Source organism: Carassius auratus, chromosome 3 (assembly GCF_003368295.1).
Source record: "Carassius auratus strain Wakin chromosome 3, ASM336829v1, whole genome shotgun sequence".
Taxonomy (NCBI): Eukaryota; Metazoa; Chordata; class Actinopteri; order Cypriniformes; family Cyprinidae; genus Carassius; species Carassius auratus.
Genome location: NC_039245.1, coordinates 4685903 through 4707828, shown reverse-complemented (window position 1 = coordinate 4707828; position 21926 = coordinate 4685903). Strand labels below are relative to the sequence as shown.

The following is a 21926-nucleotide window of genomic DNA, read 5'->3' as shown; positions in this document are numbered from 1 at the left end:
ATTTTTAGCTGTTTCCCTGTCTTCCTTCTCTCTGTTGTGTTCTTGGCTGCTGTTGGAGGCCGACAGGCGGCAGCAGCAGCAGTGCAGAGAGCCGGCTGTTGTCATGGCAACACGACACGTCTCTGCAGGTTACCATTTAGCAGACTTGCTCTGGAAGCAGATAAAAACACTGCATCGCCACAAACCGACCACTTTAAGCTCCCTTAACGCCAGACTCTTTAGCCTTCAAACACACACAGATCTTCGAGTGTGGCTTTGCTGAGGTGAGTGGGACCATGCGATTCCCATAGCCTACTCATGGCTGTGGCTGTCAGACAAGGTCAAAACAGGACGGGCATCCATACAGACGCATGTCTGTGAAAAGTCCAAGCATCAGACTGAGATCTTAAACTAAAGTCGGATCTCCTCACCTGACAGGAAGTTGGTCTTGAGCCCAAAAGGACGCGGAAGAAATGGCAGGGAGAGAAAGTTACTATTTTTGTACAACAGTGAATCAATTGTGAGTCATACTTGAAATGTCATCTCCCATCACTCACTCCCAGCCCCAGCAGAAAGGAAGGAAGTGAAAGGACAGGGAAAGTGAGGGACAGAATGGTGTTTCTGACGGGGAGCTGGAGATAAAGTCAGTGTGACACATGCATGCACATTATGTCAGCACAAGCTCTAATGTTGTGACCAAGGAGAAGACACTGCAGATGAACTGCAGCTTCATCCACAGCTCATTGCGTCCCTCTTGTGGTCAGTATGCGACATGATCGAAAGAATGACATCCAAGGTTCAGTCTGTAAGAAAGCTGATGGCTATGCAAATCAACACAATCGCCCTGACCAGGCAAACTGTTAACACATTATTTATATAACATAGATAAAGCATATGACAGCTTTGTAGAAAAGTATATGATAGAAAATAATTTTACATTTAATATTTTTAACGTGTGATTTTTGTATTATTAATTTTCTCCAACGAGGCATGCGTTGTAACAGCCTATGCAAATAAACAAATGTATTTGTGTATGTATTTCAAATGTATTAACTTCGACATCAGCAATAAATTAAATTTGAAAATATATTAAAATATAAAACAGTTGTTTTAAATTACAATAACAATATTATTGTTTTTACTGTATTTTAAATCATATAACTGCGGTCTTGGTGAGCATAAGAAACTTCTTTCTGCTTTTCAAAAACATTAAGAATCTAAACCCAAACTATTGCACTTACACTTAAAGAATCCAAACAGCCATCACCAAACGAATATAATCAGATTTTTAGTAGCCCGATATTTAGATGTGATCGTAAGCAGCATTCTTTCGAGAAATTATTGAAAACGTCTGTCTAGTAGTCCATGATTTATTTTAAACAATATGAATACAATCATTATCAGTCGCTCAAAGATGTGGTTACCAACTGAAGTGCGTTTCAGACCTCGTCCCCTGCATACTAACCCCTCCCCTTTCACGAGCAGTAGCCAATGGTGACAGCGCGGGGGCGTGGTCACAATCTGCCCGTCAACTTCCAAGTGCGTCAAAAAGTGCGTGCGGTGCGCTCCAATTCAAGTTGACATGAGAAATATCAGACAGTCTCGTGAGCCGCGCGTCTACAGCAGCAGAGGCTTCGAGTAAACTGTATAGAGAGAATTCCAGCTGCAGTTTGATAACAGGTCAGAAAACCCCTCCAAGCACTAAGGATGTTATGATTCTTGTCCAAAATACACAAACATAAAGACACGCCCTTTTCTCCGGCTGTCTGGAGACGTGGCGCAGGTGAGTGATGCTTTTTCCATAGTATAGACAGCGCGTGATGCTGCTGCACCATAATTAGTGGCAAATACAATTTAAAATGGCATCATCTCTAGATTACATTTTGCATGACGTCTAGAGATGTTTTCCCACTGTTATCCATTTTTTCTTCTTATAGCTTGTTATTATCATGAGGTTGGTGGTTCTAGACGTGTTTGTGCAAGCTAAGAGGAAGTTTAAACTTGTTAATCATCATGCAATCATGTAACAGATTGTTTTTACAGTGGGTGATGTTGTGCTTTCGTAAGACTAGCCAAGACCACACGAGACTGAAGGTCTTTATCTGCATAATGTGTTTACTAAAGCTTTTATAAGGCATCACGTGACATCGTTAAGACTTACTGCAAATTCGACGCATTGAACATTCATGCAGCTTCTTCACTGCCGATATTAGAAGCACATTGTATGTTAAATATTATTTCAAATATAGAATGCAGTCATTGTGTATTGTTTATTATTTCATGCCTGTATAGCATTTTATTATCATTTATTTATTTTTAATAAAACAAATAGCTTCACTAATCTGCCTGCTCCTTTTTTTTTTTTAATAATAACTATTCTGTATGTGCCTCTCTGAACATATGGTCTAAATCAAGAACATGTCTGGGTCAAAATGTTATATTTTACACGAAGAAAGCAAATCTACTGTCACTATTTTCTAATTAAACATTTTATTTGCATAAGAGGTGGAGTCTTGTACATCCCTTAAAGGTTTTCCAGTTCTCTCTTTCTTTCTTCACTCCGTCTCGCAGGAAATGGATGGTATGCCGTTGAGCATGGGTAGCTTGCGGACGCTGCCATGGTACGTGGCGGGCTCTCAGGTGCTGGGGGTGGCTTGTGTGGTGATCACAGGTGTGTGGATGGGACATTACAGAGGAGGCTATGCCTGGGATGGCTCAGCACAGTTTAACGTACACCCTCTCTGTATGGTCCTCGGTCTGGTCTTCCTTTATGGAGATGGTAAGAATTAAGAGTATATATATAAAATATGTGTTTTTTAAATCCTTATTTACCTGAAGTTTGCAAAGAGAATAAAATAGAAGCATTGCAGTTCAAGAAATAATCAGGAATAGATAGTTTTGACTAGAGAGTCGACCAATTATAGACCTGGTTGATTATCGGCACCGATATTAAGCCTTTTATTGTTATCGGTATCAATCATTTTCAAAACCAATTTGCTAATAAAATAATTTAAAAGCTTTTAAAGTAAGTTTTTTTTGCCAGAGCATTGCTATTCTTAATTTTGACATAAATTTTCATTTATACACCAGACATACGTATTTATTGGTTATCGGTCTACTTGGTCAGTAATAATCGGTATTGGCCCTGAAAAACACATATCGGTCGATCCCTAGTTTTGACACCCAAGGCTACTTGGGCTACTTTGTTTTTCTGGGCTTTTAGGGATACATCCCTGAATATTTATATGTATTTTCTTTATATCAGCAGTTGAACATGCAGTTCTGCAATAGCCTACAAAATAAATCTTTTTTTTTTCATTAAATACATTTTTAATACCTTTGCCTAAAATTTTTATACCTGCTGAGGTTGTAACGTGACCAAATGTTGCCTTTATTTGACAATCAATCCATTTATTCCTTCACTCAAACAGTATTTAAAACTACAAGATTGGATTAGGTTGTGCTTCAATATAATATACATGGTTGATATTATTTTACATAAATTAAATTAAATTTATGCATTTAGCAGACGCTAAAATAGAATAGAAAATAGTAAGAGAGATTTTATTAAACGTAATCACAGTTGCTTCATGGTTCTTCCATCTGGACACTTAAAACCCTCAACAGAGACAGATACTAACTGCGCTAATATCTTTAGCAGTGGCTGTCTGATTTAAAGTCCTTGTCATGGCAATTCAATTAGGACATTATACCAGAAAGGTCATTGGCCTATTAGAGCTATAGCTGCCCCAAAAAGCACCAGTAAAAACAGCCCAGAGGGGATCTGTCTGCTTGTAGAAAGGCCAAAAAGACACATTTGAATAAATCCTTAGCCTGTTGTTTGTCAGGTTACTACATCTGTAGAATTTCAAACCTGACGCAGACTGGTTTTGGTCCTGTACCTTTAATACTTTTATATTTCTTCTGTTAGTTTATACTTGTAATGCTTTTATGATTGCCTAATCTTTTTGCATGTCAAAATATGTCTTTTTTTTTTTTTCTTGTTCTTTCTCTACCATAGCCGTTCTGGTTTATCGTGTCTTTAGAAACGAGACTAAGCGTTCAGTGAAAATTCTCCATGCTCTGCTGCATATGATAGCCCTAGTCATCAGTATTGTGGGTAAGTTCAGCTTGTGTTTGTAACGGGTTCGAAGACAATATACTGCTCGTTTGGCAGCACTGTTGTTTTGTTAATTCAACATTGCATCACAGGAATACACTACATTTTAAAATATATTCAAATCTAAAACAGTTTTTTTAAAGTATAATAATATTTCACCATATACAGTATATATACCATATAATATCCCCTTCTATCTCTCTTCTTAGGTCTGGTGGCCGTATTTGACTTCCATTCGTCAGCTAAGATCTCTCACATGTATTCTCTGCACAGCTGGTGTGGCATGCTCACTTTTGTGCTGTTTATCCTACAGGTAATTTGCAGTCATTTCATTTTGACCAGCATTCTCCTTGACCAGATCATAACAGGTTTTTAAGAGGCCAGCAGAGTGACTGCTTCTGCTCTCATTTCCTCCAGTGGTTGCTGGGACTGGGATTTTTCCTTTTCCCATGGGCCTCTGCTCAGTTGAGGAGCTGGTATCTCCCACTGCACGTCTTCTTCGGCCTGTTGCTGCTGGTCATGTCTGTGGGATCCTGTCTGCTGGGAATCACAGAGAAACTGCTCTTCAGTATCAAGTGAGTGTCAGTGAATGCATCTGAAAAATATATCTTTCATTTTGAATTTAATTTTGAAAGGAGGAAAGGAATGAGTCACCATGTGAATGAGTCACAGTCGGAAAGAGAGTTACAATGAATATCAATGATCTCTCAATATTTGGCATCAAATGCTGGTTTTATTCAAGATAATATTCCCGGAATCAAGCATACTTAAAGGATTTAATATACGGTGCATATGTTTATTAACTTTATTAATCCATAAATAAAAACTCTTTCTCACATCTGGGTGACTGTTGGCAGAACCAAAATAAAAAAGTCCCCCAGACTGACATAACTAGCAAATCTTTACAAAAAAAAAAATTGTGTTTTGGTCGAAGTGGATCTGGAGCTTATGTTATATAAGATGTGCAAGCTACGAGTGTTTTTCTATTCATCTAACAATGACAATTTTATGGCACATTTCCTGTTCTTAGGGAAACTTACCCCAGGTTTACTAGTGAGGGGGTCCTGGCGAACACTTTAGGCTTGTTGCTGGTGTGCTTTGGTGTCGTGGTGGGTTATGTGGTGACGAGAGAAGATTTTAGGCGACCGCCGAATCCCGAGGAGGAGGCTCTCTCAGTGCACTTTAAGACCCTGTCGGAAGGAGAAATCCCCAGTTCTCCCTAATGTCTTAATACACTCCTAAACTGCCTTTCTGCCTTCCTACTTGTGTCCTAGCAAACCTGTCAGCCAGTTCCTCCCTTTGCACTTTCCCCCAACCTTAGCATTAAAGTTACTCAGCAACAGTTATTACCAAGTTATGACAGGATTAAATTGTAGGCTACAGAAAAAATTATGTTCTTGTTATTATTGGAGTATTTAAATGCTGTATTTTTTTAGGGTTAGGGTTAGGGTTTTTTGTTATAAAGTAATTTCTAATTGTGCCAAACCAAATTAACATGAAGAAAAAAAAAAGATGTAAGTTGTATATACAGTGTCTGTAAATGTATTAGATTCAGGATGTACTTTCTTGTGCCTTAACATTTATTTGTACCAGACTGTACTGAAAAACTGAAATACTCTATAATGATAATTATTATTATCGTTCAGAAGGCACACCACTACATCAGCAAATGTTTATTATCAGTAAATGTTAAGAAATTTCCCCTGAAGGATTTTCAACATTTGTTTTATGTTACAGACTAAACCTATCATTATATGCAGAAACCTGCTTTATGCCATATTTATATGAAAATATATTACAGCTCTGCCTGCATAAATTACTGAAAAATACTTGAAAAAATTTTGATTTGTTAAGATTGAATTCTCTAATATCCAATATCTGCAAAGAAATCATAATAATAATCTTATTTATATTATTCAACTGAAAAAAATGTCTTTTTTTTTATCCAAACAGTGCAGTTAAATAGTGAAAGTCTTTTGTGTAGAGTGGTGCTTGTCTTTCTGGTTAAAATCAGCTTGAAGAGGAGAGATACTGACTGTTTTACACTGTTTTGTGTGTGTATGCTGTAAACACACACATTCTGAAAGAGTGTGTTCAAATGATCTGTAGGTGCCTTTGTACTGTATTTTTGTGTCGGAGTGTTGTGTAAGTGGCAATATTTTTACTGTTTTCAGATTGATATGAAATAAAATATTAGTAAGTATGTGTTCGTAATGTTTGCTTTAGAAGTTAAATGGGATTTAAAAAAAAATAAATTCATGAGAAATAAGATTGACTCGATGGAAAATTATTTCACCTCTTTTTCTTTTAAGTGATATTCTTTTTTTTTTTTTTAAATAAGTTCATTATTTCTCTCATACATACAGATGATTGTACAGTTTACAATTGTGTAGCTGGATAAAAAGTCCTCATTCACGTTTCAGATTTTTCATCCCAGAAAACATCACGGCTCACATTTACAGACAATTTACAGAGAATACTCCTTCGCAAGTCCAGTTTTAAACAAAGTCAAAATATTAAAGTAAAATACATACAAAACCTAAACTTCATCTGTTCTTTTTTTATCTAATAAGGGAAATATATTGTGCCACAGTCTTTTCCCTCACACAAAGGTTTGTGTATTAGCAGAGAGCATGCGTTCTAATTCAGCAAATTATTTACAGCCATTTACAGTTTGGTCATACAAAAGGAAAACACATAGTTAAATACAAACACTGTTGTACAGTAAGCAGTATTCCAGGTCAACTCTGAGTGCACCTCATATAACAGGTAAAATAATAATTAAAACACTGCAAAAAAGACCTGCTCTTTTTCAACAGCAGTTGGACATTGATTAGTAAAGCCAGATCCAGTGAGTGAATTGGACTTGCCACCATCTTCCCATAATAAGCCACCAAAGACATCCGTAAAAAAAGTGCCTGACCTACCAATAGTAAATTAGTTCACTGGAATAACATGGGACAGGCTTTGACATCAAGTCAGGTTTCCCATATCTGAAAGGAAGTACTCACAGTTTTAAACAAACAAGGAAAACTATTTGAAGGCATGTTTCAGTGCACAAATAAACTCTCAAAATATAATGATGGAGATCATGTGGATTCTGCTGCTGCAAAAGAGTTTCCCCTACGCCTATCTCCCATGAGAAAAAAAAGTTTCTTTGGAAAACACAATTTCCACTGTAGTGGTGTGACTACTATATAGCGCAAGTAAATTAATGGCTGAACACCTGAATGCTACTTTCCTTGAGCAGATATGAAATTATTAACCAAACATTACAAATATTTGCATTGCGTTAAAGGTAGTGATTCTGTTGACCTTTGTGACCTGTTGACAAAAAATAAAAATACCCCCAAAAAGTCTAAAAATATTTCACATTGCTGAGTGCATGTCAACTCAAGGCAAACTGAAAACGCAACTGCACTGAAATTTAGGAGTATATTTATACAAGCATAACTTAAAATTTTTCTTAAAATTTGCTTTAGCAGTATTGATCTAGATTCTAGAATGTTTTAGGGACATTTTCAACTTGAGACATAGCAAGATTCTCTGGCATTTTACTGGGGACAGTAGTGAGAGCGTCTGGTCCAAGGGCCATGTTCAGCAATGTGTCCATGACTGGCATTGAGCAGCCACCCTCTCATAAAGGTACAGAGAAGTTCAAGGTGGTGTACAGCAGTTAAACAGGCCTATTATAACCCCAATGCATCTTGATATTTCCATTTCTGTCTCCAGAGCAAATACTGTATAGATGCATTTGATTTGTACCTGCTAGAATCACTAGATTCACATCAGTGAAATTCACCTTGAGAGGTCTGTATTATCATTATCAAGATATGGGTCGTAAAACGAAGAGATTAGATGGTCAACTTGTTAGATATTCCTTGAGAATGTTCTAATAAATCCTGCACACTGACTCTTTATTTTTACACATTAGACTCCACAAAGGGTCTCTTTGGTTTAATGGGTGAGGTCGAGCCTTGCCTTTCATTTCGAGACATCTTCCTAAACTCATTGTCCTGGTAGGCCTGGGAAACTGGTAGAGTCCGTGCCACTTTCACATCCGGGTATGTGGGAACCTGGCTAACTCGCCCCATAGCATCTGCCCGGTCCCGCATCGCACCAGAGGAGTTGGCGTAGAAATCATCATCCATGAGGTGGCCATTGTGAGCATTGTTGGTGCGGTTGTAGTGCGCGATATGGCTGAGGGGTGCTGCTTGCTGCCCGTAGCCCATGTTGCTAGGGGAAGTGGCTGGACTGTTCACCACCGTATCCAGAGAAGAAACAGTCCAGGGTCGAGAACCCGAAGAGGATGATGCAAGCGGAGGCTGCTGCTGAAGGTACTGCTGAGTCCGTGCTGTCTTGTCGATAATGCCCATAAAAGGCGTGGTGCGGGAGCGAAGCGCTTCTCCTGGATATGTTCCACCCACCACCATAAAGTCTGTGCTTTGTGGAGGTGACACTGGTGAAAGGTCATCATGGTAGCCGCCTTCATATGAAAGCTTTAGAGGGATCTCCATTTGCTGAGCAGAAGCTGACGCCCTGAACCCCGGGCCTAGGTTAGCAGCAGAACCTGCCACCAAACTGTTGCTGGATGGAGAAAAGTGTAGACCCGTACTGTGGGAGTGAATAAGGGGGCGAGGAGCTGGTGGGTGCTGTTTGGGTTCAGCACTATTTGCACTGACTGGACGTCGGTGGGCTTGAAGGTTCTCTGGTGAACCCAGAGTCACCTGTCGTTCCATTTCGTGAGGCGAGACTGGATAGTAGGCACTCGACTGACTGCGGCTGATCTGTGGTGTCTGAGTGTAACGGACTCCTCCGGGATTGGGTCTGTAAGCAGAGGAGGGCCTCTGGGGAAGCTCGTCCTCCACAAGGCCAGGATCCATGCTGATGGCACGCTGGTACAAGACCCCTGCACTCAGACTGCCCTGAGGGTGAAGTGTGGAAGAGTACCCTCCATCACCAAGTTCATCCATGTCTCCTGGGCAGCGGGCGCTCATCGAGTGAGCAATCTGACTGTATGCACTACTACCCAGTACGGCACTGGAGTGCACTGCGGTGCTGGGCTGGTTGGTGCGGACGATCTGTGCCTTGGCTGGCTGCAACCACTGGGTCTGTTGTGATGGCTGGGAAGTTTGTTGGGAAAATTGGAAAGAATGTTGGCTGCTCATCTTGGACAGAGGGGACTTGGGTCGCCCTGCAAGCTGGTCTTGCTGGTACCGTCCTGCAGAGGCGGACTGGGGACGGTACATGGCAACTCCCTCAGAGGTAGGGCTGGCGCGATATTGTGGTCCACGGCGTAATGGTGATGGCGGTGGGCTGAAGTGGTAGGATGTCTGATGAGTGGGACTGGGCCGGAAGTGCGAGCTCTGATGCGTTGGAGAGAGAGATGGAGAAGAGGATTGGTATCCTTGCCTGGTAGGAGAGGACACTGAAGGGGGACTGGGGCGAAGGTCATATGCTTGGCCCAAGTAGGGTGAATCATGATGGCTCGGAGATGGAGGCATGTTTTGAATGACAGGAAGTCCTGATAGTATAGTGTGGGGCTCAGCAGGAACACCAAGTGGTAGGCTGTCCAAATCCCGCTCAAGGTAATCATCCTCCTCCTCCTCAAACAAGTCCTGCACAGGCTCCATGTCTGAAATATGGGGCTCCTTTGGAGGAGGCGGGATCATGGATGGGGCTTGAACATGGGGTGGGGAAGGAGGTGGATCCAGCTCCTGTTGTTGTTCAACCTGATGACACTCTTCTTGTACACGTTGCAGCAGGCGCTGGATCTCACGGTTATTGGGACATAGGTGCACAGCTTCACTCAGGTCCTCCAGGGCTGCGTGGAATTGCCTATAGTGAGGGAGACCAAGATTGAGAGCGAGTAGTAAGGTGGAGTATGGGAGTAGAAAGAGAGAAACAAAGAAATCTGCTTGTTAACTAATTAACTCACTGGTAAAGTCTAAGACATGACTATTGCTAAAGAAATATTAATAGTTCAGTGCAAGTTAATTATCAACTACCTGTTGTCAGTTACCACATGGAATAATTATGACTCTTTCCTTCATTCCTTCAATCATTCTTGCACTAACATCAGAAGTCTATGGGTTAAGGACCTTTAACAGGATAAATGTAAATATATTGCTTTAATAGCACAGCCAACAAGACTTAAAACATAATACTAATGATGGTACCGTTTATGAACCCAGTCAGTGCAAATTTCTCTAAACTCCTGGTTTGACTGTGTTTGAAGTCAGTAAAACCTGAAAACTTTCATACTATACATGCAAGGAAACCAAAGGAAAGAATTAGGTCAATAATGCATAACCAGCATTTTATTTTACCTAAACCAGTGGTCCCATCACAGAAATAATGATTTAGACAGTTACTTTGTTTTGTTCTTCTGGGATACCTACAGACTTTGATTAAAACATCAAAGTTAACTAACTTGTATTGAACCCGGAACATTTCTTTAGTAATTTTACCAATCAATAAAAATCAGACCCCCCAATTTCTTTTTTTTCCAAAACCAAGCAAGTTGATACAAGTGTTCTGGGCAAAGAGAATCAAAGTAAACAAAATCGTGGGGAGAAGCAAAGGAATAAAATATGAATGATGGACATTCTGAGGAAAAATAATCTGATTGGTCAACAAAACATGAAGTATGAAGAACAGGTCTAATCCTGCTGTTGACATCTGATGATGCAGAAGTCAAGGGACTTAAATTGACTTCTACCTTGAAACTCTAGCATAGCACTACGTCAACCAATCGAAATATATTTGGCCAGTTTGGGTCATCTGTCAGCACTTTATCTGTGCTAGAGACAGAATGCGTTTTCAAGGCTGTCCTGCCTGCTGGTTGCTACGGTTACCTGCTGCTGCGCTTGGCACGGGCTCGTGCGTAATAGGCTTCATAGGATTTGGGTTTCAACTCTAGTGCCTTGGAGGCAAACTCCTCCGCCATCCCAAAGTCCTGCAAGCAACAACACGACCAACAGTCATACACTGAGCCATACATGAGGTCAGAGGGAGAACACACACACATATGTACATGCAGACATGCGCACAAACACACACACGCACACACACACTTAGGTTGAACATGAACATGTCACATTTATATGAGGATGTAAACACTGATTATTACAAAAATAAACACCAAAATACAAATATTTAGTGCAAACGTGAAATGCAAAAATGGAAATGCTTGTACACACACATAAAATGTATTAACACACATACAAATAAATGCTTTACAGGGACAGTGGGAAGATGCAGTCTGACAGCTCAAACCTCTTCCTATACTAAACCTAACAATTAAAAAAAATCCAACAAATGTCAGAAAAACCCAATGAACCAACCAATCCGAAACCTGGATGAGCGTATGATGGAAAGAAAAACTGCAGCATGAGCAGAGTGTATCGGGAGAGTTCAAGGGGATTTCTCCATCCAGAGAATGGAGGTTTCAAAATCCAAACTCAAAATGTTTTTTTGGTGATATAAAAATGAGAAATGATGTAGCCATAAAGGAGAAAAAATGGGAAGATCAAAATATATCTTAATACATCAATACTGTCTTTACAATCCTTGTTCCACAACCGCTTTGGTCTTAAGTGTTTTCGAAAGCAATTAAGAACATTGACCAAATGCAAAACTAATACATGCAGTTTGTTGGTTAGGTAGTTGCCATTGCATGGATGCTTGTATACAAGGAGATTTACAGCATATTGCTGCTAGTTGTTGAAAGTCAGTTTCTACAGGCTGGTCAGTGGTAATTTAATACAGATATCATGGACTTTAGTTAGGGTAGACACCATATTTAATTGAACGCAGTAAAGTGTAGAGTGTGTTGCAATGCCTTAAGACACTTCATTAATTAATTATTTTTTAAACAATTGCTAAAAAGTCATAAAAATAAATATGCAATTAAAAAAAAATTGAATATAAGACAACAGAACAGGAACATTTCGTTAATAGAATGTTATTAAAATATAACAAATGACAACGCTGTTTTTAGCACAAGGCCAACCAGACACAGTTATCAGTGCATGCTGGGATGAAGTCCAAAAACTAGGAATGACCCACAAGTCAAAAGTCAGTTTATATTAGGTGACCGATCTAAATTATTGTGGTCAGGGCAATCTCAATGCTTAATCATAATGTCTCTATGAGTAAAGAAAGACAGAAGAGGAGAGTTTTATGAAACAGAGTTTTAGACTCACGTTCATTTTCCTGCGGCATCGGGAGAGGTTAAGCAGCAGAGAGACTTTGAGCTCACGGAAGGTCTTCAGGTCCTCTGTGAAACCCTCTCTTGGGAACTTCTTCAGGGCATACTGATACCGCTGGGCGGCTTCTTTCACCTTTCCTTTCTAGATCAGCAAGACATTCTCTTAAGTCTTCAGTCTCCGGAGTATATTTTTAGCAATAGCCAAAATAACATTATACGGGTCAAAATGATCAATTTTTCTTTTATGCCAAAAATCATTAGGTTATTAAGTAAAAATCATTTTCCATGAAGATATTTTGTAAATTTCCTAGCATAAATATATCAAAACGAATTTTTTTTTTATTATTAATGTGCATTGCTAAGAACTTCATTTGGACAAAATAAAAGGTGATTTTTTTTGCACCCTCAGATTCCAGATTTTCAAATAGTTGTATCTTGGCCATAAAACTGACACTTAAGACTGGTTTTGTGGTCCAGGTACATGTTTATGATACAGTATAGTTTACTATTTACACCCACACCCACACCCACACACACACTTCTTTGACTGAATATTCAAAATGCAGCTCACCTTATAGAATCCATCTCCTTCCTCTATCAGTTTGCTCAAAAGAGCAATCATAATATCAGGTTTTGATGTAGCCATTGCCCATGTTGCAGGACCTGAGTGCAAAAAAAGGGGCAAAGCAAAGAGTCAGCACAGAATGATAGGCTCTGTTGGCAAAAACTAGCTTGCTAATCTCAGAGGAACACAAAGGAATGAGCAGGCTGCCAGGATATCTTGCTTAAAAGGAGGCAAAGTCTATGAACAACTTTTGTACAGTATATCACAAAAAGCCATGGCAACACACCAGACAAGAAAAAAAAAAAAAGAATCATGAGCAGCTTGGCTGTTTATACCTTATTTAAAATCCATTTATACTGGCAATAAAAACATTGAGTCCAACAGCTACTGAACTTGCAGTTAACATGCTTGAGAGCCTGAACAGAGGTCATGTGTTTTTACTGGTTTGGACTGAATGTACAGTGGAGGGAGGATGGGACAAGAGACTGATAGTGGTCTATTAGAGCTGTAGATTTGGCCATGGGCAGCCAGTTGCAGTATGCAGGCAGTGATTTAGTGCAATTCATGCAAGGCACAGTCAAGAACACGCTAAGATGCACAGGACCAGGTAACAAACTGGCCAACAGTCTGAAAAAGCCAAACTGACAGAAACTGTGGAAAAAAACGAAGGCATTTGTTCACACAGGATGCATTCTTGCATTCAAAAACAGCTAGATGACAATAATCAGATATCTCAAGTATTTATACAGCTTTTTCAAAGTCTGAGCTAATGGCACAACGTGCTAAAAATTTAGCAAGATGAATTGCGATAATCAAAGATGTCCATTGTAGTACCATTGTAGTACAGCAGATAATCCAGGAGAATAGAACAGAAAGCAGCTGTCTTGAGATGCATTTTAAAACTACAGCATCCTAAAAACGTGACATACGTGGCACAAGATGGTGAAAATGAGCACGACGGACAATGACATCTATCGCAATGTGGCACTGCAACAGAATAGAACAATAAAGGTTTCATTATAAAATGCAACGCTAACGGTGCAAATAGCGGCACTGCAGCGTTGAAAGGCGTACATTATAATACAACATCGCAAAAGAATTCAACAAAACGCAGGCATCTCAAGATGATTTTTTAGATTCTTTTGACACAGCATCTTAAAATGCGATGCCAATGGCTCAAGATGCTGCAAAACAAGCATTGCAACATTAAAAAATGTCCATTGGAATACAACAGCAGTCATCTCGAGATTAGTTTTTAACTTAACACAGCATGTTAAATGTAACGCTAATTCTCTAAGATGCAGCAAAAAAAGCAAAAAGCATCACTACAATAAAAGACATCCATTGCAATACGACAGTTCAATGGAATAGAACTCGAGATCATTTTAAATTAAAAATAAAAATTAAATGTATGCATTTAGCAGACGCTTTTATCCAAAGTGACTTACAGTGCATTCAGGCTATCAATTTTTACCTATCATGTGTTCCCGGGGAATCAAACCCCCAACCTTGCGCTTGATAGCCCAATGCTCTACCAATTGAGCTACAGGAACACTTAGCATTTTTACATACAACAAAATAGCAAAAAAAGCCTCACAACAATGAAAGACATCTATCGCAAGATAAAAAACAAAATAAATGTAGGTATCTTGTCTGTAACTTCTTTTCACCTGATACAACATTTTAAAATGCAATGTTGAAGAAACTGCCAGCAGTCAAATCTGACTCTCTAGCACATGTTTACATAGAAAAACAGTTGCAAAATAGTGCAAGAATGCATTCTGTGTTAACGCTCCCCAAAAGTGAATAACATTCAGCATGTAGAAAACATTCTGCAGCATCATGCAAAAACGCAACACTGGTTTCCCTACATGCAGCCATGCAAGCAAAAAAGCTGACTAATTGAATTAGCATTCAGAATTTTGCAGGACATAAATTACACAGAATCCACTCATGTTTATGGCTGATAGCAGCTCTTTCTATTGTAGCATTAAATGGTCTTTCACATTCGGGCACCCAAAACACTAACAGACCCGACCAATGGAAGAAGGGACCACACAGCTAACGAGATGGAGGGACAGTCAAAAAGAGCAGATGGGGCGCACAAAAGTCTGCGTTTTACCTCGGGCACGAGTGGGGAGTGTCTGACATCCTGGTTACGAGGAGAGAAGTGGTGGCAAGGGTCACGAGTGAAAGGGTGACAGGTTATTGGGGCAGAGTGAAGCAGCATGGGAAGGGCATCCATATCAGACAGGGAGCAAAGGTTATGAAAACAGGGAGAATGTAATAGAGAGTCAAGAGAAGAGAACAAGAGAGATTTGATGGTTGGTGGTTAGGGGTGAAGGAGTGACGTGAAAGGAAGAACAAGGAAGATCAGCCATGGCAAGCAGCAATGTTAGCAAAAGCAATAAGCCCATCCTGATCAGCTGCAGATCAGTGGAGTTCTGCAGTTCGGTGAAGAGCACACCAGAAGGAGGGTTAGACTCACAGGGAGGGGGATGGAGGAGAAAGACATCTACACCTGAAGCTAATTTCATGTGATTGTCACGATATAGTCAATGCATCTGCCGTTTGTGTTTCTAATGCATTTCTTTAACTGATAAGCATTGGAATTGATGCTGCGCTCCATTCAAATGTGTTCAAACCCTGTTGGACACATGACATACACTACCATTCAAAAGTTTGGCGTCAGTAAAGTTTATTTATTTTTATTTTTGCTAAGGAAATGAATCCTTTTCAGTAAGACTTGTCAGTAAGAATGACCTTGATTAATGTTGTCAGCATTGATAATTATACAAATGTTCCTGTAGGATCGTGTGACACTGATGCTGAAAATTCAGCTTTGGAAATCATGCACTGGAATAATTACATTTTAAGATATATTAAAATAGAAAACAGTCATTTTAATTTGTAATACTACTACTACCACTACTACTACTACTAATAATGATTCACATTGCTGTTGATGATATTTTTGGTCAAATAAATGCAGCCTTGGGGAGCATAAGAGACTTCTTTCAAAAATCTCACCAAACCTAAACTTTTCAACAGTAGTGTAGTAACTAAGCAAAAAATAATAAAAAAGGAAACATTGTTTGCGCTAAATGTTCTAACTTGCTTCTCTGCTTCCATTTCCAAAACAACTTCACTAAAACAGTTTTCAATGTGTTAAAGAGAACACAACTGAACAAAATTAGGAACAGAAACTAAATTTGTGTCCCAAAGAAAGCTGCTGCGGTTCTTGCAGATTACAGCTTGCAGACAAAACACTCTAATAAACTTCATGGTTCCTAGTGATCAATAACAGATGCTTTATGTCTAGGAGCAACTGTGTGCCAGAAAATGCTTTGGCTCCAGAATTTCAGATTGACCAAGAGAACCATGTTTTCTATTCTTCCCTTAGCAAATCATTCAGTCATAATTATTCAGAATAATTATTTCACTCAACTTGGAAGTCTAACTTGAAGAGCATTTTATTAGATTTTTCCAAGTAGAATACTGGTGATTCTGACTTTCCATATTGAATGGAGTGCAGCATTACTAACCATTACAAACCAGCTATATTATTCTCTCTCTCTGTCTATTTTTTTTTTAACAGTAAAACAAATTGTGTGAACTGGTGTGTACAAACATTTACCTGCAATTCAACAAATGACTAGCTCAATTTACCACAGAAAATATTTCTTGAACAAGAACATAGTTTAGAAATAATTGTTTCTGTAAGAACAGTTCCCCTTCCAGCCTACCTATCTTGGCACCCTTCTTGAGCAGCGCCACCACCACTGATGTGTTCCTGCAGCCAACTGCACGATCCAGTGGACGCATGCCGCTGTAGTCCACGTGCTCGATCATCGCACCGTGATCCACCAGATACTGCACCTGGAACCACATCAACACCACAGCTGTGGTTTGTTTTCTGTATAACCCCTATGTCTTATCTGTTCAAAACTATGAGCATATGCGTACACATCCCATTTTGGAATTTTTTTTAGATTATGGTAAATCAAAAAATGAAAATTCTGTCATCATTTACTCCACCCTCCACTGTTGAACACAAAAGATGAAAATGGAAAAATATGGTTAACCAAACAGTTGATGCTAGACATTGACTCCCATGCAATGGAATTCAATGGCTACAATCAACTGTTATCAGCATTCTTCAAAATATCTTCTTTTGTGTTCAACAGAAGCAAGTCATTTAAGTTTGGAATGACATGAGGGTGAGTAAATGATGACAGAAAACTTCATTCTTGGGTGAACTATCCCTTTAAGGTCTAGATCCACTTTACAGTAGTTCACTATATCAAAACCAACCACTTCTGAGTCGCCGTAAAAAGCAGCAAGGTCCAGTGGAGTGCGGCCGCTCTTGTCTGCATGGGCCGTCGCCGCGCCTCTTTCAACCAGAGCACGGACCAATGGGAGGTGGCCTTTAAGACACGCCCAGCTCAGTGCTGTTAGCCCCTCCTTGTCCATCAGAGATAATGAGGCACCTGTGAAATAAGTTAGAAAGCAGTCAGAAGGTAAGAGAGGATTTTTTTAAATGGCTGATATATCCTCCCCCTTTCTATTCTAGTGCATGATCAGAACAGCTGTACCCTGAGCCAGCAGGAACTCAGCCGTGCCCAGATGTCCCTCAGAAGCAGCCATCATTAGAGGAGTTCGTCCCTGTTTATCAGGCATGTTCACATCAGCGCAGTGATTCAGCAACAGGTCCACTATCTGCACAACCAACACCGACATCTCAGACTAAAGCAAAAAACACGCGTGCAAATTAAAAACGACTTTTGAGATGTAGGAGGTGCTCACCTGCCAGTGTCCCTGGCGCACGGCGCTGAAGAGTGGCACGATGCCCCTGCGGTTGGGCTGAGCCACAGCGGCGCCCTGCTCCAGTAAAAGACGACACACGTCCAGCTTCCCCCGACCTGCTGCTGCTGTCAGAGCTGAGATATTGAGAGAGTCTCTTTAGTGAGTAATCCATGCACTCATATTGAAATGAACACACAGAGTACAGGTTTTCTGGTGGTGTTGCACCTGTTTCGCCCCACAGTGTGTCAAAGCTATTTATCTGCGCTCGTTCCTCCTCTTCCTCATCTTTCTCGGGCAGGTCAAGCAGGTAGGATACAATCTGTGAATAAATCAGAATTATAATCAGAATGAAGTTTATTGCAAAGTGTGTGCACACACACGTTGAATTTGTCTTGGGGGCAAGAGCTCAGTTCAGGCATACTACAGATACATAGCGATAAAGGCAATATGACACGATTATTATTATTATTTTTTTATATAATACAAAATGTAAAAAATCTAGAATTGAAATAGAATTACATATGTACAGATAAGCTATTTACAGGTAGATGTGCAGTTGTGACACACTATGTGTGTATCACATACACATTATTTTTAATTTCTAATTCTAGTTAGTTTGATAAACATTTTAAGTTTTCACACTGTGATTCTTTACTATTTTAATTTTTACCAAAGTTAAACTGAGATATTAATGATAGCATTTATTTGTAATATTTTATGTTGTATAATAAATATAAAATTCTATATAAAAAAATTATAAAAAGCATATGAAACCATGAATAGATAATAATAATAATAATAGCTAATGAATACCATGCATATTATAATATATTTTGTTCTGAGAAATATAAAGTAAAAAAAAACATTTATTTAAAAATAAAAATCTTGCATTATAACACTGTATGTCATTACTGATGCTTTTGATCAATTAAATACTTTTAAATGTATCCTTAATAAAAGTACTGATTTCTTTAAAAAAACTAAAATGTAACCTCTGTATAGCCCATACTGGCGGCTGCTATGAGGGCCTGCTGAACTGCATGGCTCTTGTTGAAGGATCCGTCTGTGTTCCACTCGCACTGCAGCAGATACTTCACCACATCTAGATGACCCCGCAGGCCGGCGTGGACCAGCGCACACTGACCATTCTTGTCCAGGTGATCCACCTGAACAGAAACACAAGGGAGAGAGTGAGACTGAGATCAAAATCAACAGCCACCACCCTGCGTTTGTATTGTTTCTACAGTACATCTCTGTCTAGACATGCATGGCTGACCTTGGCTTTCCTGCTGCAGAGGGCAGTGATGATGGGTAGGTGACCTGCGGCGGCTGCGTAACCAAGAGGAGTGAGTCCGCTGTCTGAAACGCCATCCACATCCGCCCCACACTCCAACAGCAGAGCCACAGTCTCCAGGTAGCCCAGGTGAGCGTGGACACACAGGATGGGGGCGTTATTCAGCACCTCTGTACGATAGTTCACGTTAGCTCCGCCCATAATCAGAAGCCGAGATACCTGGAGGAAGAGAGGAAGATGAGGATGTGGAGGAGTAGATGGAACGGGATTAAAAAACTGAAGAAATAAAGAAATTTCCAATTATTTCATATATTGTAGTTCAATACAATCAATATGAACAACTTCCTTACTGATATATCATTAAGGAAAAATTACTAGAAAAATAAGATAAAATAACTATTAAAAAAATTACATTACCATCTAAAAGTTCTGGGAAACTGAGTGTTTTTTTTAAAAAAAAAGAAATTAATACTTTTATTCAGCAAGCATGCATTAAATTGATTAAAAGTTCATATTTAATACTTTGTCACAAAACATCATTTGTTACAACTTTTTAGCTACATAAACATTTCTAATAAAAATTTTTTTTATTTAATTTTAAATTACAAATGATTTAAAAATGTTAATAGCTAAAAACATTAATTTAAATGTTTTTAAATATATTAAACAAAAAACAGTTATCTTAAATTGTAATTATATTTCACAATATTTATTTAAAAATTTGTTTTTACTGCATTTTTGTTCAAATAAATACAACATTGGTGATAATTAGAGATCCCCCGCCTCAAAAAAAAAAAAAAAAAAAAAACTACAAACCCAAAGTTTTGAAAACTAGAGTATAAAGTTTTTGGAAACAGATAGTTTTTCTTTAATTATGTAATGTTCTTGAGAGATTTAAGAGACTTCTTTCAATTAAGCCCTTTCACACATACAGACGTTTCCGGAAAATTACTGGTAAATTTCCATAAAGAGGTCATGTGTGAACAGGATCTTTTAAAAAATACCGGTAAATTCGTTCAGGAAATTTAACGGTATGAGAAGTTGTAACATTACCAGTAAATTCGGAATTCTGCTGTGTGTGAACGCAGAAGGAAAATTACCGGTAGGAGCACGTAAGAGTTCAGAACGCGGTGACGTAAGACGTCTTCCAATCATCAAGCATTCACCCAATGTTTAATAAAATAAAATAAATGTCATCCATCCAACTGAAGCGACAGTGAAATTAAGGCGCTTCCTATTATCCGGTAGGATGAAGTAGCCTAATTTGTCGTCATCTGAGAGAAACTGTTAGTGATGCAGTAACATATGATAAAATAACTGTTAACTGTCGCCGACAAAGTCAGGTCATCAATAAACTGAAAACATTGTGTCTTAATATCTAAAAAATAAACGACCATCACAAACGAAGTAGTATTGGGAGTATTTCTTGTTCCCATTATGACTTTTGTCCGTCTATTTGGGGGTTCTGCTACTCCACAAATCTTGTAGGCCTAGCTCTACGTGGATCTCAACCCGCGGCACGGCATGAAATCACACGCTGCCCACCATGCCGAACACAATAAATAATAAAAACAATAACTTTAAGTTTTACAACTTAATTTTACAACTTAATTTTAATTTTAGTTTTTACATAGGGAAAAACAGAGGCACAAACGAGAAGTCGGAGCAGTGAAGAAGAGTGCTTGACATTCGGCTTCAACTTTCGGTTTGCCCCGCAACTCACTTGAGGATGTTCAGCACGTCTTTTTTTCCAATTCTCCCAAAACAGCTCATACTACTGTTTGGAGCAGTTTTTGATCGTTAAACAGGCATATAGGCTAAGTTTTTTTTTTAAAGCGGCCAGCACAGAGAGAGAGTTTACATAGCCTATGTTTAGCCTTCTCAAATCATCACGAATTGTCTAAAATAAAATCTACAGATATAAAACAGTTCAAGCATAACGATGTTTTAACATTGAACCCAGATGCGCGCTATATGTATATTTTGTGCGGAGAACGCAAGATAAAGCACGCTTTTTTGGGACATAGGTGCCAGCGCGATCATGATATAACAAAGAAATATAAAATAAAGAAATATAAAATAAAAAAAAACAAACATGCTTTCTGCCGTCTCATCTTGAACAGGAGAGCTTACAAAATACCGAAACACAGCGAATACATGCCTCACAGACATGATAAATATATCTATAGAAAGCTTTTAATTACTACTTAACGAAATAATAAAAACAAACAACAAAAAATCTAAATACAATCATAATCCGTTTAGGAGGCGCATCTAATGAGGCAACTTCATCCTTGGGGCACAGACTCAGAAAACACTAGTCTATTAGTAAATAATTCAAATATATTTTTACTATTTCCCTCTGTCACATTCATGGTAATTTTTCCGGTGCTTTGGGACATATTTTGAACTCAATTTATACGCACAACATGTTTATCTGCGCTGATAGACTATTTGATATGAATTTGGATCAGGCTACATTTGTGAATGCACCTTTTCTGCAAAGTGCGTCTTACAGACTGCAATTTACAATCGCAACTTCATTGTGCTATTAATCCTTTCAATCCGATTTTCACTAAATTGGTCAGCTCCAGACAGCATCGGGTGTTTTATTAATGGGGAGTATAATTATTCAAAACAGTCATCTATTACGATGTCTCTGTAACAAAAGCAGTTACATGAATAATACATTTAAAAAAAAAATTAAACCATAAACAGAAATAATGAAAACGTATTACCCTCCGTGTTTAAAAATACAAGCACAGCTGTTTAGAGATTAATTACGTCACAGAATTTACCGGTATTTTGGAATGGATGTGTGAATGGTGCTTTTCTGGAAAAAAGACGGAATGTCGTTGACTGTGTGAACAGCGCATTTTTGAATTTACCTGTAAAGTCGTTCTGGTAATTTTACGGAACTTTACTGGTATTACTGTGTGAAAGAGGCTAA

At 38.9% G+C, this 21926-nt stretch overlaps 2 protein-coding genes across 4 annotated transcripts in view; one reads left to right on the top strand and one right to left on the bottom strand.

The window, feature by feature from the left end:
* The first annotated feature begins 1304 nt into the window (after positions 1-1304).
* On the top strand, positions 1305-5404 carry LOC113044275 (cytochrome b561-like). 2 transcript variants are annotated; one of them, XM_026204111.1, is made up of 6 exons: positions 1305-1659; positions 2551-2758; positions 4001-4099; positions 4309-4412; positions 4517-4674; positions 5130-5322. In XM_026204111.1, exons 2-6 carry the CDS (start codon positions 2554-2556, stop codon positions 5320-5322), a joined length of 759 nt encoding a protein of 252 aa, XP_026059896.1. In that variant the 5' UTR covers positions 1305-1659; positions 2551-2553. The 2 variants fall into 2 exon arrangements, with proteins under 2 accessions (XP_026059896.1, XP_026059886.1); XM_026204101.1 differs by having other exon boundaries at positions 1308-1762; positions 5130-5404.
* A 133-nt stretch (positions 5405-5537) lies between these two features.
* The window catches only part of LOC113044264 (protein TANC2-like), a 42741-nt gene continuing 26352 nt past the window's right edge, over positions 5538-21926 (bottom strand). For both annotated transcript variants that reach the window (XM_026204089.1, XM_026204081.1), the window contains exons 14-24: positions 18959-19195; positions 18675-18848; positions 17908-18001; positions 17683-17816; positions 17472-17595; positions 17191-17366; positions 16623-16755; positions 12883-12974; positions 12307-12453; positions 10957-11057; positions 5538-9937 (exon numbers count right to left, since the gene is read on the bottom strand). In XM_026204089.1, coding sequence (XP_026059874.1) covers positions 8023-9937; positions 10957-11057; positions 12307-12453; positions 12883-12974; positions 16623-16755; positions 17191-17366; positions 17472-17595; positions 17683-17816; positions 17908-18001; positions 18675-18848; positions 18959-19195 — 3327 coding nt within the window. In that variant the 3' untranslated portion in view covers positions 5538-8022. The remainder of the gene's footprint in view (positions 9938-10956; positions 11058-12306; positions 12454-12882; positions 12975-16622; positions 16756-17190; positions 17367-17471; positions 17596-17682; positions 17817-17907; positions 18002-18674; positions 18849-18958; positions 19196-21926) is intronic.

What these genes read in the sequence shown, in the direction of transcription:
- LOC113044275 (XM_026204101.1), top strand. Translation starts at nt 2,554, where the DNA reads ATGGATGGTATGCCGTTGAGCATGGGTAGCTTGCGGACGCTGCCATGG. An exon ending in GGTCTTCCTTTATGGAGATG is followed by an intron (nt 2,759 to 4,000) that starts GTAAGAATTAAG and finishes TCTCTACCATAG; the next exon opens with CCGTTCTGGTTTATCGTGTC. An exon ending in CCTAGTCATCAGTATTGTGG is followed by an intron (nt 4,100 to 4,308) that starts GTAAGTTCAGCT and finishes CTCTCTTCTTAG; the next exon opens with GTCTGGTGGCCGTATTTGAC.